Here is a 15,645-nt window from a genome sequence, read left to right as displayed (position 1 = left end):
AACTGACTCCTGACTCCAAGTTCTTGGCTCTTTTTGCCTTTGTCATATTACTTGAAATACTCCCTTTAAGTACGTAGAGTTAACTCAATTCAAAGCCAAACTTTAAATGATACTTTTGAAGATGTAATTCTTAAATTCTACTATGGATTTCTCTGTATGTACCTACGACTTCCATTTTTCTACACATTGCTTAAAGGCAGAAAATTAAAACATTCCTGCTTAGATGGAAATAAATGAATATTATGTGTAGAACCATCTCTATAGAAAAGCAAGGATTTCATGAGGAATTGTATGCCAATAATTTTCTTTCTTATACTAAAGAAGCCCATTGGAAGTATCCAGAAAATATATTTTTCATTCATTAAAACATCCATCCCCATCACTGTGGTGCTACAGGTTTGATGATCTCTGAGTTGTTCTATTTTGGCAATGGTACATATACACAATGTAAACTGTTTTTCATTAATTCATTTACACTTAATACTGCTTGGAAACTGCTGATGGAAAAAAAAGTACAATACATTTGGTATGCCTGTAGAACTTAAACAGAGTTTAAAAGTTCAGTAAGTCAACTACTGGTATTCTGTGCAGAATACCAGGCAATTGATTTGACTAATCCTTTTCTCTATAAAATTTCCTTGATTTATTGAAATGACTAACTTGATCTGTTCATTTGGCCTTATAGACATACGGTCTATTACATGGGGTTAGTCTGATCAATAATGACTGTTACTATATATATAGTAGGTAATGTGATTGTGAATAAATTATTTAGTGTCTTCATCATATTTATTATTTAAATGAGACAACATGTGAAAATCACTAAGACTGATCAGTATGTAACATACAGTAGTGATCAAGCATGTAATAGTTACTTCATATTCATTTTCTTTTTCTAAGCTATCCATTAGAATGAGGTCTAGAAAAGGAGTTCTTACCCTACATCCCAAATGGATTTCAGGGGGAGTCTATAAATTCCCTGAAACTTATATAAAAGGTGGTTGTGTACATATGTGCATTTTTGGGGAAAAGAATATGCATAATTTTCATGAAATGCTCAAAGTCTGTATCTCCAAAAAGATTAAGAACTAACCACTGGCTTAGAGACTTTGTATGAGTAAATTTCTCCCAGGCCCAGGAGAAGTTTTTAATTTGTGAATCCCAGAATTGATATATTATTGCACTCTTCAGATTAATCATATTGACTTCTAATAGATAAGCTATCATTTAACTTTTGGGAAAGGAAAATTATGATCTTTTGGAGCAAATCATTGTTAGAAAATGGGAAGTTGTATTTTGGTTAATGTAAATAAAAGAACATCTTGATTATATGGTTAAAAGAAAGGCAATAGTTTTATAATCATTGAGGCTTAAACTCTAGGACTCCCTTCTTTACTTTTTTTTTATTATAAAATATTTTAATCATACAAAACAGCACAGTATAGTGAACTCCCATGAACCCATACTCAGCTTCCCCAATTACTATCTGGATATTAATAAAAGTTAGCAAAAATAATCTAAATTTTGTCTAGATTCACTAAAATCCAACCAAGTTTTAAAGGTCTGTAGGGAAAATATCCCAAAGTCACAAGATGGCCACTAAATAAACTTAAATAATAATTGGATTGTGTGGACTAGGAAATTGAGGAGTTTACTGGTGATGAAATAAGAGTGCTGTGATTGGTGCTAAAACAAGAAGTTGTTGATGAAGCCATTGAAAGTGGAAACTGTTCAAGTCTAAAAATGACCTTAGAAGGCCATTTGAGTTTCTGCTTAAAGAACTCATTTTGCAAAACAGCCATTTTACACATTGCTTAAAGGGAGAAAATTAAAACATTCCTGCTTAGATGGAAATAAATGAATATTATGTGTAGAACCATCTCTATAGAAAGATAGTTGGAATCATGCTGATATTATCATCTAAGCTGCACTCTTTTTTAGCAAGAAAGACAGCAAATGGCCTTCAAGAATTATTTTGGAGAAAGCAAGTTGCATGTGTGATTTTAGGAGGAGTTCAAAGTAAAACCCATGTGCCAACTATCTGATGTATGGCACTGGAACTAGCATATTGATGGCCCTGACTTGGTTAAATGGTGTTCTGCCTATTCCGGTTAAGGAAAAGTACGTAAAATAGTTTTTAAAATATTTCTAAACCAAATGGCCAAGTAGAAAATTCTGGTACTTAAAAGTGTTAAACTTTTCTTTAGCAGAACTCCAAGATGTTCACTGAGACCTCAACTCACAGCCACTGTTCCACTATCCCTCCCACCTTTCATGCCACCACCCTTTAAAACTCAACCTCGACTCCACCATCTATCTCTGTAATTACTCTCCCCCTTCCCTTCCCACCAGCTGAACAGTTCTTCCTTTCCTGTCTCTTTTAATAAAAACACGAGTTGCATAATCACTGGAAAATTTCAATCATACACCAATGTATGATAAGCCACCCTCTACCCTTCACCCAGCTTCAACAATTATCAATAACTACCAATCTTGTTCCATCTGCACCCCACCCACTCCTACCTGGATTACTTTGAAGTAAATCCCAGGCATTATATCATTTCATTCTTAAATATTTCAGTATATATTTCTAAAAGATAAAAATTCTTTTATTATAACTATAATATCACATCTAAAACTAACAATGATACTATCTTAATATAACAAAATATTTAGTCAGTATTCAAATTTCTATAGTCATCTCCTCTTACAAATTTGTTTGAAATAGAATCAAAATCAGGTCAATACATTATAACTGGTTTATATACCTCTTAAATTTCTTTTAACCTCCATGTTCCTGCTATATCTCTTTCTCTCTTTTCTTTTATTGTAATTTATTTGTTGTCTATTTTTTGTCAGTTGGGATTTTGACGACTACATGGTCTTTGTGTCTTTTACCAAGTTCCTCTATTTCCTTTGTTTCTAGTCAATTATTAGAATGAAAGACTTGATTAAATTCCAGTTACATTTTTGTGGGGAGGAACACTTCATAAGTGGTACTAAATACTTCCATCAAGGGGTACGTGTTACCTGTTGTGTCTCTGTAATACTATTAGCTACTGATAATCATTTGTTAGGTCAATTACTTTATCAAAGTTCACAACACAGCGACATTCCAATTTTTTCATACCTTATTCATTTCTTAGCTGGCAATGAATTCCTATGGAGTGAAACTTCTCATCTACTATTTTGTTATCCTAACATATAGTTCATAAAGGAAGGAAACAAATAAATGCTTGATTCTTTATTTCCTGGTTGTCAAAGTAACTAATTGTTCCTAAGCATCATCTAATTGTGATCAATGAATTATTGTTATTCTTATCAGTACAAATACATGGATTGAAACATGTCCGATGTATGTCAATCTGCCACATTCAGTAGACATCTGATGTATGTCAATGCAACACACTGATGCTTAAATTGTTTTGTCTTTGGACTGGGAGCCTTTTCAAGTTGACTTGATTCCTTTGAAGATGATCTTGGTAGTCTCTGACAGCATATTTGCCACCTGGTATGAGTTCACAGACAAAGGAGAAAAGGGATGCTGGGAGGATAGCATAGTCAAAACCAAAGACAGGCAGAATGGTATGGTAAATTTGGACAAATGTAAATTATTTAGCAGAGCCAGGGAATTCTGGGTGAAGGAGAAGAGGCAGCTATTTAGAGATGTCTGAGAAGCAGAGTAAAGAGGATCTTGGAGAATCCTGCAGTGTGCATTTTGAGATTTCTGCAGGCCAATGTTTATCAATAAGCTTGATATACTGACGCACAAATACCTCAGGTATTTGTAAAGTATGCAGCAATTCCTTACTAATAAAAATTATAGGACCAAATCTGAAGAATCACTTCCTTAGAAAGTAGAGTATAGGTATTCACACTTAGACCTATGCTTGGTATAATGCAATATAGTTAAAGTCACTTACAATCATTCACATTTTAATATGCTTTCTGGAGTGGAGTGACATCTAGTGTGGCAGGCACAGCTGTGGGAGTATGTGTGAGTGTTCTGGTGAACTGATCATGGACCAAAGATGGTGGTAATGATAGGGAGCCATTGAAACAATATAAGCAGTGGGTAATACAAATATTTCTTCATTGTTTCCTAACCAGAATCACAGAGTCTAAATGATTTCATTCACAAATCAGTGTTTAATTTGTCTGAATATAAGGTTTTCTAGGGGAAAAAAAAGTTCTGGCTTTATTAAATTGTCCATTTTCTCCTGTTGTCCTTTTATCCTTAGTAGAAAAGAACCACTTACTGGTTGATCAATGTTTTCCTCTTTAATCACAGAGGATGTACAAATACCAGCATAATTTGCTGCTGTGATTTCCTTATCAAGTGCAGTGCTATGAAAGGCCATGAAAGCTTTGATATTTTCCATGTAATTCCACTTTTGATTGGAAGTCCCATTGTTATAAGGTTTATATTGCTGGGGGAAAAAAAGGATAAAATATGGAGTCAAGCAGACAGGAGAGTTTACTATTTATTTATAGATGTCAAATATTTCATCGCATGAATTCAAAAAGTATAGATAATTATTCAATTCTACTACATAGTAATAATCATATTAATATTCGATAATTATATATACAACATTTTTTACATTTATAAATATGCATTCTTTGATTTACAAAAATGAAATCACAAAATGCACACAATTTGGTAATTGCATTAGTTTGTTTTTTTTTTAACTTAAAAATATTCCATGGGGCACCTCAATAGCTCAGTCAGTTAAGTGTCCAACTCTTGATCTCAGTTCGGGTCTTGATCTCAGGGTCATGATTTCAAGCCCTGCATTGGGCTCCACGCTGGGCTTTTTTTTTTTTTCAATTCCATGAGCCTTTTCCTAATATTTTTAAAGGATATATACACTATTTAATCTCAGTGATGTTTTATTTTACCAATCCCCAATAGTTAAACATGTGGATTGCTTCTCAGATTTTCCTTATTATATGCAAAAGAACAATCAACAATCATAGATTTTTATGTAAATACATGATAAATTCTTTAGAACAAACTCAAGTACAAGTGTTGATAAAATAACAAGGTCATTTTAAAATATTATGGTATGTCATATAAAGTTTTATCATATCCAAATGCTTTCTAGAAAGGTTATTCTGGTTTACACTTACACCAATAGTATAAGAAATGGCCTGTTTTCCTCACATTCTTGCTCAAACATCATCAATTCAATAAATGAAAAATAGTACCTGGTTGCTATTTTAATTTATGTTTTACTGGTTATCAAGAAGATATGAGTACAGTCAGTATTATATGTAACAGACACAGCATATTTATTCTAATTATAAAACTTGGCTCAAGCATAAGTAAAGAAATGAGTAGTTTCAGTTTTAGAGAATTTAAGCCAGTAGATTAGTTCCAACTAAACATATCATGACACCTCAAGGAACTTTGTAATGAATAGCACTTACTTTACCAAGGAGAGATTGATAGTAAAGAGGAAAATAAATGGGTCTTAAGAACTGATTTAATAGGTCAGACAATAGAGCGTCCCTCAGAGGCCTGGAGAACAAAGACTGTATTTCAAGGAACAGAGAGTGGGGGGTCTAGTAACATTAGCCTAGTGTGCCTCATTTTTGTTATTTCACATGAACTTTAATATTTTCTCACAAACTGATTGCTTCAAGAAATAAAAACAAAATATCAGCAAAGGAAAAAATCTTGAAAAGTAATACAAATTACCTTAAGATCAAATGCATTTCTTAAAAATGGGAACCTTAGGGGGAAATGTCAATATCTATAATTTTATGAAACTGATCAAGGTGCTAAATTTGCATCTGCATGAGGTTTTAATCTCACTGTGGCCCATGCCAAAGAGGCACGTGACAGGGAAGAATGTAATGTTATACACACTATGTCTCCTAGAATAAAATTTTAGTCCATATTTGTCATCAGCGTAGAAGACTTAATTAAGCTTTGATATTTGTCCAGATTGTTCTATCCCAATTATGGATTCAGGACCTGCAAAACAAACTGCCTCATTGCTATTAAAAACATGGAATAAAACAAGTGTAATTTAGAGACAGTTACTCTATTCAACAAAAAGATGGTAAATTCTATAGAGGATACAGAAAATAAATTCAGAGAAGGAGTGCTCCTAAATTTTCTTTTGTCTTAACAAGGGAAAATACATGTCCAGTTAGGTAGTGTCTTTGGTTATAAGTAAGGATGACAGATAAACATGAAAAAAGAACTCCATAGCTCTTTACCCAAAACTCAGATGAGCCCAGATTTCTCTGAAGTCTCCAAAAATTGTCTGGCTGCTGTAAGCATTTGCAAAAGCACGTTAAAAGTGTATTTGAAATGAGTCTCTTGGTAGAATTAACATGGATGAGTTCACATCCTTCAGGAAGACCTCTTTGCCCATGCTCTTTCCCTTCAGTTGCCAGGTAAGAGGGGACTTGCATATGTCCCAATCAGTGAGCTTAAAGCACGCGCATCTAACAGCTATTCACTTGACCATACCCACCACTGAGACTGTATGAGTGCTACTGGGATAATTTCACATGCTTGCCCTTGGATTTGATTTAAGTAACTAGCATAGCTCCTGACATGCAGCAAGCCCACAGTCACCATCTGTTGGATTAAACTAAATTAAGAGCTACATGAACATGTTGAATTTGAAATCTAGGCAGACTATTGTAAATATTTTAACAATAGCATTCAAGACAGGTTTCTATGACAGCCATTGTCTTTCTCCACAACAAGGAAGTATAGGGCTTTACTTAACTTTAATTAAATAAAGGGCCATGATTACTACTTAGTCTATAAATGTCTTACCTGAACAATAACTGGATAGCCACAGACTTCATTTCTTGCTTTGGTCATAGACACTGCCAGCACAAGGTCCGGGTTACTCACCAGGTGAAAGGTCCTTGGGAAAACAGGACTAGGCATATCATCAAGTAGCATAACCAGATCAGAGCTGCCCCTGTGCCACTTCCCATTGTGTTGCCTCTTAGCTCCATACATGCTCTCTGATAATGGATATGAATCCGTTAAGCATTTCTCCCCTACAGAAGCACAGTGTGAAGCTTTCTCAGTAGAGAGTGCTGGAGGAACACTGCAGGAGGAAGGGGCTCTCTTGCTCTTCCTGGCTGCTGCATGGGGTCAGCAGTTGGGAGTGAGGATATCTAGAGCTGTTCTGCTCCAACCAGGTGCCAAAAATATGGAGTCCCTTGGAACCTTCACAGGTCTGGCCTAGTAACCATTTGCTTGTGGCCTTCCTGACATGGACATCACATGCTCTAAACCTTCTGCCACACCAGCATCCCATCCCCTTTTCATGCCTGTGTGCCCCCAAACCAGCTGTACCCCCACATATGTTGCTTCTTCCTTGCAGACCAGGTCTGGCCAGGCAAACCAACAGACTTCCGCCATCCAGTTAGCTGCACCCATACTTTTTCTAACGAGTTCTGAATTCCAGTTTTGAGAAAGGGCCCAATTTTAAATTTGTTCTCAACTCCCTCAGCTCCAGAGTACCATACAGAGGATTTTTTAAAATATCTGATAGTTACTCTTTATTATTGTTTAGTAATTCTTTATGTTACATATCCCATTTAAATAACTGTGTGGTTTCTGTCTCCAGATTGTACCCATACTGATTATACACCCTCCTCACCTGTCCTGCTATTTATTATGAGAGGCACTGTGACAGAATGATTAAGAACATGGATTCTGGAGCCACAGTGCCTGAGTTTGAATACAGAATCTACCTCTCAGTAGCTGTATGGTTTTGCTTAACTAGACCGTGCCTCAGTTTCCTCATCTGTAAAATAGGATAATGGTGCATGCCTCAAGGGACTCTTTGGGAATGAAATGAATTAATGCATAGAACATGCATAGAACATTGCCTAGCACACATCACTTAGAATGAACTACTATTATTAATGGTTGTGATTTTTTTATAGCTTTTCCATGAACTCTCTTTTTCTAAGGGAGTATTCCTTAAAATTCCAAGATATATGTGAATATTTTTAAGTTATCTTATATAGGAGCTTACATAAATCTCTGAAAAAAGGAAGAAAATGATTGGGCTAAAACACTCAAATTCTTTTCCTTGCATCACTTAAAAGCAAAAATAAGCCAAACATTCAAGGATCTTATCTGTACAGAAAAAAACAATTCTTTGTGTCTGTCAACATAGGGACACTACAAGTCAGCAGTGGCATTCCTGCTGTGGAAAATAGAACTTGTCCTATAAAATTTAATGATGCGAGAGTGGGGGTCTGGTATAAAAGTAACATATTTCTCCTTTTAAGACTGCAAAAATTCCAGATATCTAATTTAAACTTATGAACATAAAACAATACAGTCCCATTGTAAAGAATTACAAAGTACTGGAAAATACAGGAAAAATTGTAACAGAATTTTAAACATTCCTCTAATCACTATTAATCTTATAATGTATTTCTCCCTCCTATTGTTAATTAATGATGCATCATTTTAAGTCAAAAATGGGTATTTGATTTTATCAAATACCTCTGTAGAGTTCATCAATACTGGACAAGAACTGCACAAGAACTGGTATTCTATATTGTTCACCTGTGTAGCCTCACCGTCTGCACAGTCTGTGTCTTGCATTTTCATGAATGAATGATTGTACATTTCCTGCAATGACCTACTGAGGTGCCAAGTTAGTTACCTAGCTGTCTATGTTTCTGCTGCTTAGAACGGATATAGCAACTTCTCTCATGCTTCAATGCCATGCTCAGCCAGGATAGTGTTGGTTATTCTTTTCATTTCTGAACAGTACAGTCAACTGGCACTTGCCCTTAGCAAGACTGCTTACATTCTGCAGGAAGCTTGAGTTTATACACATGTATCTAAAACCCACTCTGTGCCAAACAGTAGTGTGAGAACTTAGTCTGTGTCCCAGGAATATCCAGCACGACACCACAGCCCCTTCCACTAACCCAAGGAATGAGTGCTTACAAGTCACTTAATCTCTTGAGCCTCAGTTTACCTAGTTTTGAAATCAAGTGATTAAGACTAGAAAATTCTAAATATCTTTTTTAGCTCCAAATTCTATGACACAGGATTTCCCCCTGTATAATTCTAAGTCCAGTTGAGGGGATTTTCATCCTTGAGCAGTATTTCATATTTCCCTTTAGAAGCCAAATGATTAACTCAGATTTTGCCAGAGTTGAAAATGGGAGAAAGATGCCAGGTTATCTCAGAAGTTCACCTGGATCATTCTTCTGTGTGGCTGGAAACCAAGTGAATGCATCTGTGGCAATTTCCTACTACCTTTCCGTGCCCCTTGCTCATTTCTTGCACTTCTAGCCTAGACCATGTGCTGTCCCAGAAAGATCTTGTTCTCACAGCCGTAATTTCCCTGAAGAGATTTTGCTGATAATTGCTTAAGATATAAGATTTCCTAGTTATTTTATATGTTAAATAGAAGGCCAAAATGAAAACATAATCCCAGACCCAAAGGACTGAATGAAAGGACTAATGGTAGAAAATTCTCAGCACAGTGATCGCCACTTGGTACCTCCCATTATGTTGGCAGTGCTGGTGGTGCTCCAATGTTTCACAGAGTTTTAGGCAAATTTCTTTCTGTTTTTACTTAAAAGGCCTTCCCCTCCTCACAGGCTTTATCCACAGCACTCAAGATGAAAAGCAAAACCAGTGACAAACACTTAGCAGGACTCAGAACTCACTCCCTTTTCCAATAAGGAAATATTTCGGAGTTAAAACTCATTATGCTTGACTTTCTCCTGTCTCAAGGTCTCTTCTCTCATTCCCCATTTGTGCCCACCCCAGTTGATCAGTCACACTCAAAGTCCAACTTGGGCTTGAGTAGGACCTCCACTATGATACAGTACGCTGTATGGCTAAATTCCAGAAATGTACAGCTGGGTAGCACTAGCTCGGTCAGGGCAGGGATTTTCATCTCTTTTCTTCTTAGCTAAAGCACCAGCACCTAAAAACACTGCCTTTAATAACCCTTTGCAGCAGAATGAATGAATTCTGGTCCCATAGAGCAAATCAATCACGGGGACAAAAGCCTGCTTCTAAAGCTCCCTGTTGTAAAGTTAGCTTAGCTAGAATGAATGGGGCAAATGAACACACTCACCAGGTCTAGCTACAGGTTGGCTTTTCAGCCTTTTCTAAAACAAGCCCAATAAGCGTCCCTTGCAATGCTTGGCTCACCTCAGACAGTGAACACAGTAAGGCTAACTCCCGTCCTGCCCACGCTGGGCTGCTGCTGCCGCCTGCTGAAGCTTATGCAATCTGCCTCCAAGCAATTCCAAAACCTCTCACATCACATATCTTTTGAGAATCCAGTGAAAATCACAGCTCTTTCCCAGAAAAAAAATATGTATTGCACAGATTTCAAGAGATTGAAGAGGCCCCTGGAGCCCCACCATGTAAGACTAACGGTAGAATTTGAAGAAAACCAATCTAAAATCTAAGGAGTTGTTTTCTTTCTTGTTAAAGAAATGTTCATATATGCACAAAAACAGAGAGAATGATCTAAGAAACCACCACGACTTACCAGTTGTCAACATTCTGCCATTCTTGTTTCATCCATTCCCCCATAACATTTTACATTTTTGCTTTTGCTAGAATATTTTAATGCAAATCTGAGCTATCTCTTAATTTTCTGTATAAATACTACAATATATATCCAAGTGGTCAGGACTTTTCTTTTTTTTTAAAGGTTTTTAATGTTTTTATTTATAAAATTTCTTTACACTTGACTTAAATCCTGGCAGAGACATCTCCAAACAGTGAAATAAATTTACCCCCAAGGAGCAATGGGGAAAAAAGTGTTATTCTAAAATGGTTTTGTTTTGTTTTTTAACATTTATTTATTTTTGAGAGACAGAACATGAGCAGGGGAGGGGCAGAGAGAGAGGGAGACACAGAATCAGAAGCAGCCTCCAGGGTCTGAGCTGTCAGCACAGAGCCCAACGCGGGGCTCGAACCCAACGGACCGTGGGATCGAGGACTTTTCTTTTTTTTTAACATAGCCATTAAACTATTTTGACACTCAACAAGATTCATAAGACCTCCTTCATATCATCTGGTACCTAGACTTTTAAATTTCTTCTGATTGTCTTAGAAATAACCTTTTGACAGTGGTTGGCTTGAATCTGGATCCAGACATGGGCCAGCCATTGGGTTGGATTGGATCGATATATTTGCTAAGGTAAGGATTCCTTTTCACTGTGTAAGCAGAAACCATATCAGTTCGTTATTTGATGGAAGTAACCAGCTGCATGCATGCATGAGATGTGGGGAGGGGCAGAAGACTGAGTTAATAAAAAGTACTGCAAAAAGTTTTAAATGGGGACTCTTTAAAGCTCTTGCTTGATCCTTTCAAATCATAAAAATAAAATTAGATGACATCCCAGTTTTCTCTCAACTTCAACAGTCAGTGAAAACTATGAACCAAGTAGGTCACATTTCCTATTTCTTATCTGAATTGACAGTGGATACGCTGTCTAGAGACTACTGAGCATTTACATTTGATTTCATTCTCTCTTCTTTGAGAAGGATAAAAAATTATTGGCTACATTAAATAAAAAATCCAAAGTCCTCAGATATACGCCCTGCCTGCTCTGTGGGGACCATGCCAGATCTTTTAGGCTTCCGTTGATATATTTTGATATATTGACCCCACAATATAAAGGGTTTACCTGCTGCCTTCCTTGTGCATCCATCGTTGATGACTGTCACCCACTTTTTTCTCCACCAAAACTACCTCCGTGTCTGAACGCAGATCAGGACCTCTTACTCCCAAAACTAACTGAGGAGCAGCATGGCATATAATTTGCTCATCTCTGTATTCAAACTGCTGGTGGCAAAGCTTCTGCAATTTACTCTGCTTTGGAGAATAGCTGAGATAAAGAAAATCCCATTAGTGGCCGAAAAATGTCCTGTGCACTTGATGTGCTGGAGACCGCAAGTTCCGTTGGCGAGAGACCTGCTGTGAACTGAACTCACTTGTAACGGTGAGGCATTATCATCGGGGCAGCAGCAATGTTATTTGCCTTGCACTGCCAAGCTGATGTAAAAAAGGTAGAATTCTGGGCTTATTCTGTAACAGAAATAAATGTTCATCCAAGAGAATATGAGAAACTCATCAGCATAACAAAAAGAAATTTAGTTGAAGAGATAATTTAATTAAAGGGGAAAAAGAGTAGGAGAAGGAGAGGGGTAAAAGGGAAATAGGGAGAAACAAAGGTGTTCAGATCATGATTGTTTCTAGCCTCTATCTCCAGATAGAATGCCATTGTTCAAGTTTTTCCATCTTCCCTGACAACTCATAGAATATCATAAAAAAGAATGATATACTAATAAGTTAATTCAAAGGAATCTCTTGCTTAAGGATCTTAAGGCAATAAGAAGACTTATTAAACATATGTAATACCACAATGCATTGTCAATCAAATACATTTATAAACATCTATGAAGCCCCTACTCTATGCTAAAGGTCGAAGTGCCAAGACTGTTTAATTTATATAAAATGCTATCAAGTTACGCAAACGTCTAATGATTATGGAATGATACAAAGTACTATAAATTCCTATTATTTCATTGGACATTGACCAGGAAAAAATAAAATGAAAAAGAAGAAACTACATTTTCCTAATTTCTTAAAGACATCAAAGAATCTCATATGCTTATTCTTAAGTTCATTCACACATTCATTCAACAAACACACAGGCTTGGTGCTAAGTTATCAGGAGACACAGGTGGATGAGCTTACTGTTGAATGGAAAAGACACACTAATGAACAAGAAATTACATCACGTGGCACAAAATAAGCTAAAGGGAGAAGGGCCTTCCCACAAATACTTGCAAATACTTAGTCACAGACACAAGAAAGACAAAAACGTGCATGTTGATGTACATGCAGCTAACAGTAAGGCAAACCCACAAGAATCATTTTGCCTCAAAGTGAGCAAATCTAAGGCCAGGCAGAAATCTCTCACAAGAATCCCTTGCAACTTTTTACCTGTATTTCTTCTGTGGTTCCACATTTTCAAAGAGTTCTTCTTCCATTTTCTTTGTAAGACTGTCATCCTCATCAAAGTCATGAGGAGTTTCCTGCCAGGCATATCTGGGAAGTGTGTGACAAGCTTTCATTCGAAGATGGGCTCTTGCATGTGAATCTCTACCAAGGTTCAGAAGCAAACACAAGAATTCTGATTTTTACTCACAGAGTTTTCTCTGAGGGATAGTCTGATCATATCCTGAAGGATATTGGTAGATCTGTAAATCGCATTTCCATTGTCGTGCCTAACATCGCAAATCCATATCTTACTAACACATAATTTAGACCTTTTAATATGAGCCTACAAATAAAATTCCTCCATTACATAATAAATAGCACTCATCTTTACCATATTTATTTGGGAAAAAGGGGGCCATGTATTATATTTCAAAAATTGCGAGATTAAGGCTACTCGGTAGTTTAAGAAATTTATAATGAATGTGTAATGAGATTCCTTCTGCCAGCTCCATAAGTGGGTCATAATTCTGTCTGGAACAGAACAGCCTAGATTACTGCATTTCATAAAGTTTACTCATTAGACAGTGTTAAGAAATCTAATTAACTTAACTTTTCCTCTCAAACCTAGAGAGGCTCCAAGAGCATGGGCATGTTCGTGCCAGTTTTTGATAAAGAATAATGTACTAAAACACTTAAATAGTCAGAGCTTGGATAACTGAGTCAGTCAGCCTTCTGGCTTTTTATTAAGACGAAGGTGTGAGCAGGAGCATAGCCACCATCCGGATCCGTATATATCAAGTTCTGGGGCACTGTTTAAGGTACATTTGCTTCCATGGGATCACGACACAATATGAGGACTGCTGGGTCCAAGACGGGTTAAATATATGCGCAAAGCAGCAAATATGCATGTATGTAAATAAAGCTAGGGGATGCAGGGAGGCTGTGAGTGCCAAGGCGCTTGTGGTTTTTGATATAGCTGCAAGCGATATCAAATTACCAAAATCTTTGGGGTCAATTCCTGTGTTAGCAGAGCAGACCATACACTTTTCAAATGTAACAAAAGTATTACATGTGGCTATGAAATTGGTGGGTAACAGCTGCCTCATTCAGAGCTGCAGCACACACAGCTTCTCAAGTCAAAAGTCTTACTAACTGTTAAAAAAACAACAGTGCCATCTTGTGTTAAAAATAAAAAACACAGCTTTCCCACTGACTATTTCTTTGAGGAAAACAAAAAACAGAAATGTCATTCTTAGTTTTAACATATTTATCAAGGTGTAAACAAGATTCCTCCCCTATCCAGATGTTTAATTTCCTAACTTGAAATTTATCTGTATGACCTTTGGCTTCCAGGCAAATGAAGAACAGTCAAGACAACAGACAATTTAGAACAGACCTTTCTAAATATACCTTCCTTTATTAATTCATTTGTCTACTCATTCATTTAATGACTTATATGACTCATACACGACTAATCATTCCATAGTTATTCAACTCATTCCTTTAACTGATATTTCTTGAACATCTACTATATGATAGGCACAGAATTTATAAGTGTTGGGGATACAGTGATGAACAAAACAGGTAAATTCTCAAGATTCATAGAACTTACATTCCAGTGGGCAGAAGAGAGATAATACACAAGTAAATGAATAACTAAATAATACAAGTGCCATAAGTGAAATAAAACAAGATATTGTGATAGAAATTAGCTGGTGGGGAGGGGGGTCTACTTTAGCAAGGTAGTCAGAACAGACTCCTCTGAGAGACGATGTTTGAGTTGAGACCTGGAAAATGAGAAGGAGCCAGCCAGGTGAGGATCTAGGGAGAGAGAGCATTTATGGGCAGAGAAAAGAATAAATGGAAAGGTTCTGAATATGTTTGGTTCATTTGAGGAACAGAAGGACACTGGGTCATAGGTGTGCAGTGAGTGGGAAAGGTACTATGTGAAGAGGCTCTTAAAGTGGGCAGGGACTGCCTATAATTCAGTAAGGAAATGAGAAAATTTTCCCTGAGTTCCATGCTAAAAAGGCCCTTTCTTCCACAAAGCAGCAAAGCTGAAGTGAGTACTCCCAGAGTTCTTTTCCATTTTGCTTATTTTTATTACCAGAAATCTTTACACAGAACCTAGCTATCAAACAGGTTCCTTCCTTGTGCAGGGTAGCTCGGTCGGTTAAGAGTCTGACTTCAGCTCAGGTCATGATCTCAAGGTTCGTGATTTGGGCCCCTTCTTGGGCTCTGTGCTGACAGTACAGAGCTTGGAGCCTGTTTCAGATTCTGTGTCTCCCTTTCTCTCTGCCCCTCTCCTGCTCGTGCTCTCTCTCTCTCTCAAAAATAAATATTGAAAAAAAATTTTTTAAAAAAGGGTTCCTTCTAGATCTGTTTAGCCTCTTGCTTTATGGATGCCCCTCCTTAAATCATCCCACCTCTCGAATATGTAAAACTTCCAAACAAACATATCTAAGGAAGTCTGGGGAAATCTTAAAGTGACTGTCTAATGTAAGGTGATTTAGGATTGAGTCATCAGAAGTGGTTCAAAGAACTAGTGAAAGTTAGCCCGGAAAAGAGATAACCCAGTAGGCTGATGACAGAGAACTTTGAATATTTTATTTTATTTTATTTTATTTTATTTTATTTTATTTTATTTTATTTT

General features: G+C 36.7%; 1 protein-coding gene across 2 annotated transcripts in view; it reads right to left on the bottom strand.

Annotated features, from left to right (window-relative positions):
- Positions 1–15,645, bottom strand: part of DCDC1 (doublecortin domain containing 1) — a 480,273-nt gene that overhangs the window by 43,088 nt on the left and 421,540 nt on the right. For both annotated transcript variants that reach the window (XM_049648784.1, XM_049648790.1), the window contains 4 exons: positions 12,996–13,154; positions 11,674–11,874; positions 6,803–6,896; positions 4,260–4,430 (listed from right to left, as the gene is read on the bottom strand). In XM_049648784.1, the coding sequence (XP_049504741.1) occupies positions 4,260–4,430; positions 6,803–6,896; positions 11,674–11,874; positions 12,996–13,154 (625 nt within the window). The remainder of the gene's footprint in view (positions 1–4,259; positions 4,431–6,802; positions 6,897–11,673; positions 11,875–12,995; positions 13,155–15,645) is intronic.

Source organism: Panthera uncia, chromosome D1 (genome assembly GCF_023721935.1).
Source record: "Panthera uncia isolate 11264 chromosome D1, Puncia_PCG_1.0, whole genome shotgun sequence".
Classification (NCBI taxonomy): Eukaryota; Metazoa; Chordata; class Mammalia; order Carnivora; family Felidae; genus Panthera; species Panthera uncia.
The sequence above is the reverse complement of the archived record's forward strand: the minus strand, read 5'-3'. Positions and strand labels throughout refer to the sequence as shown.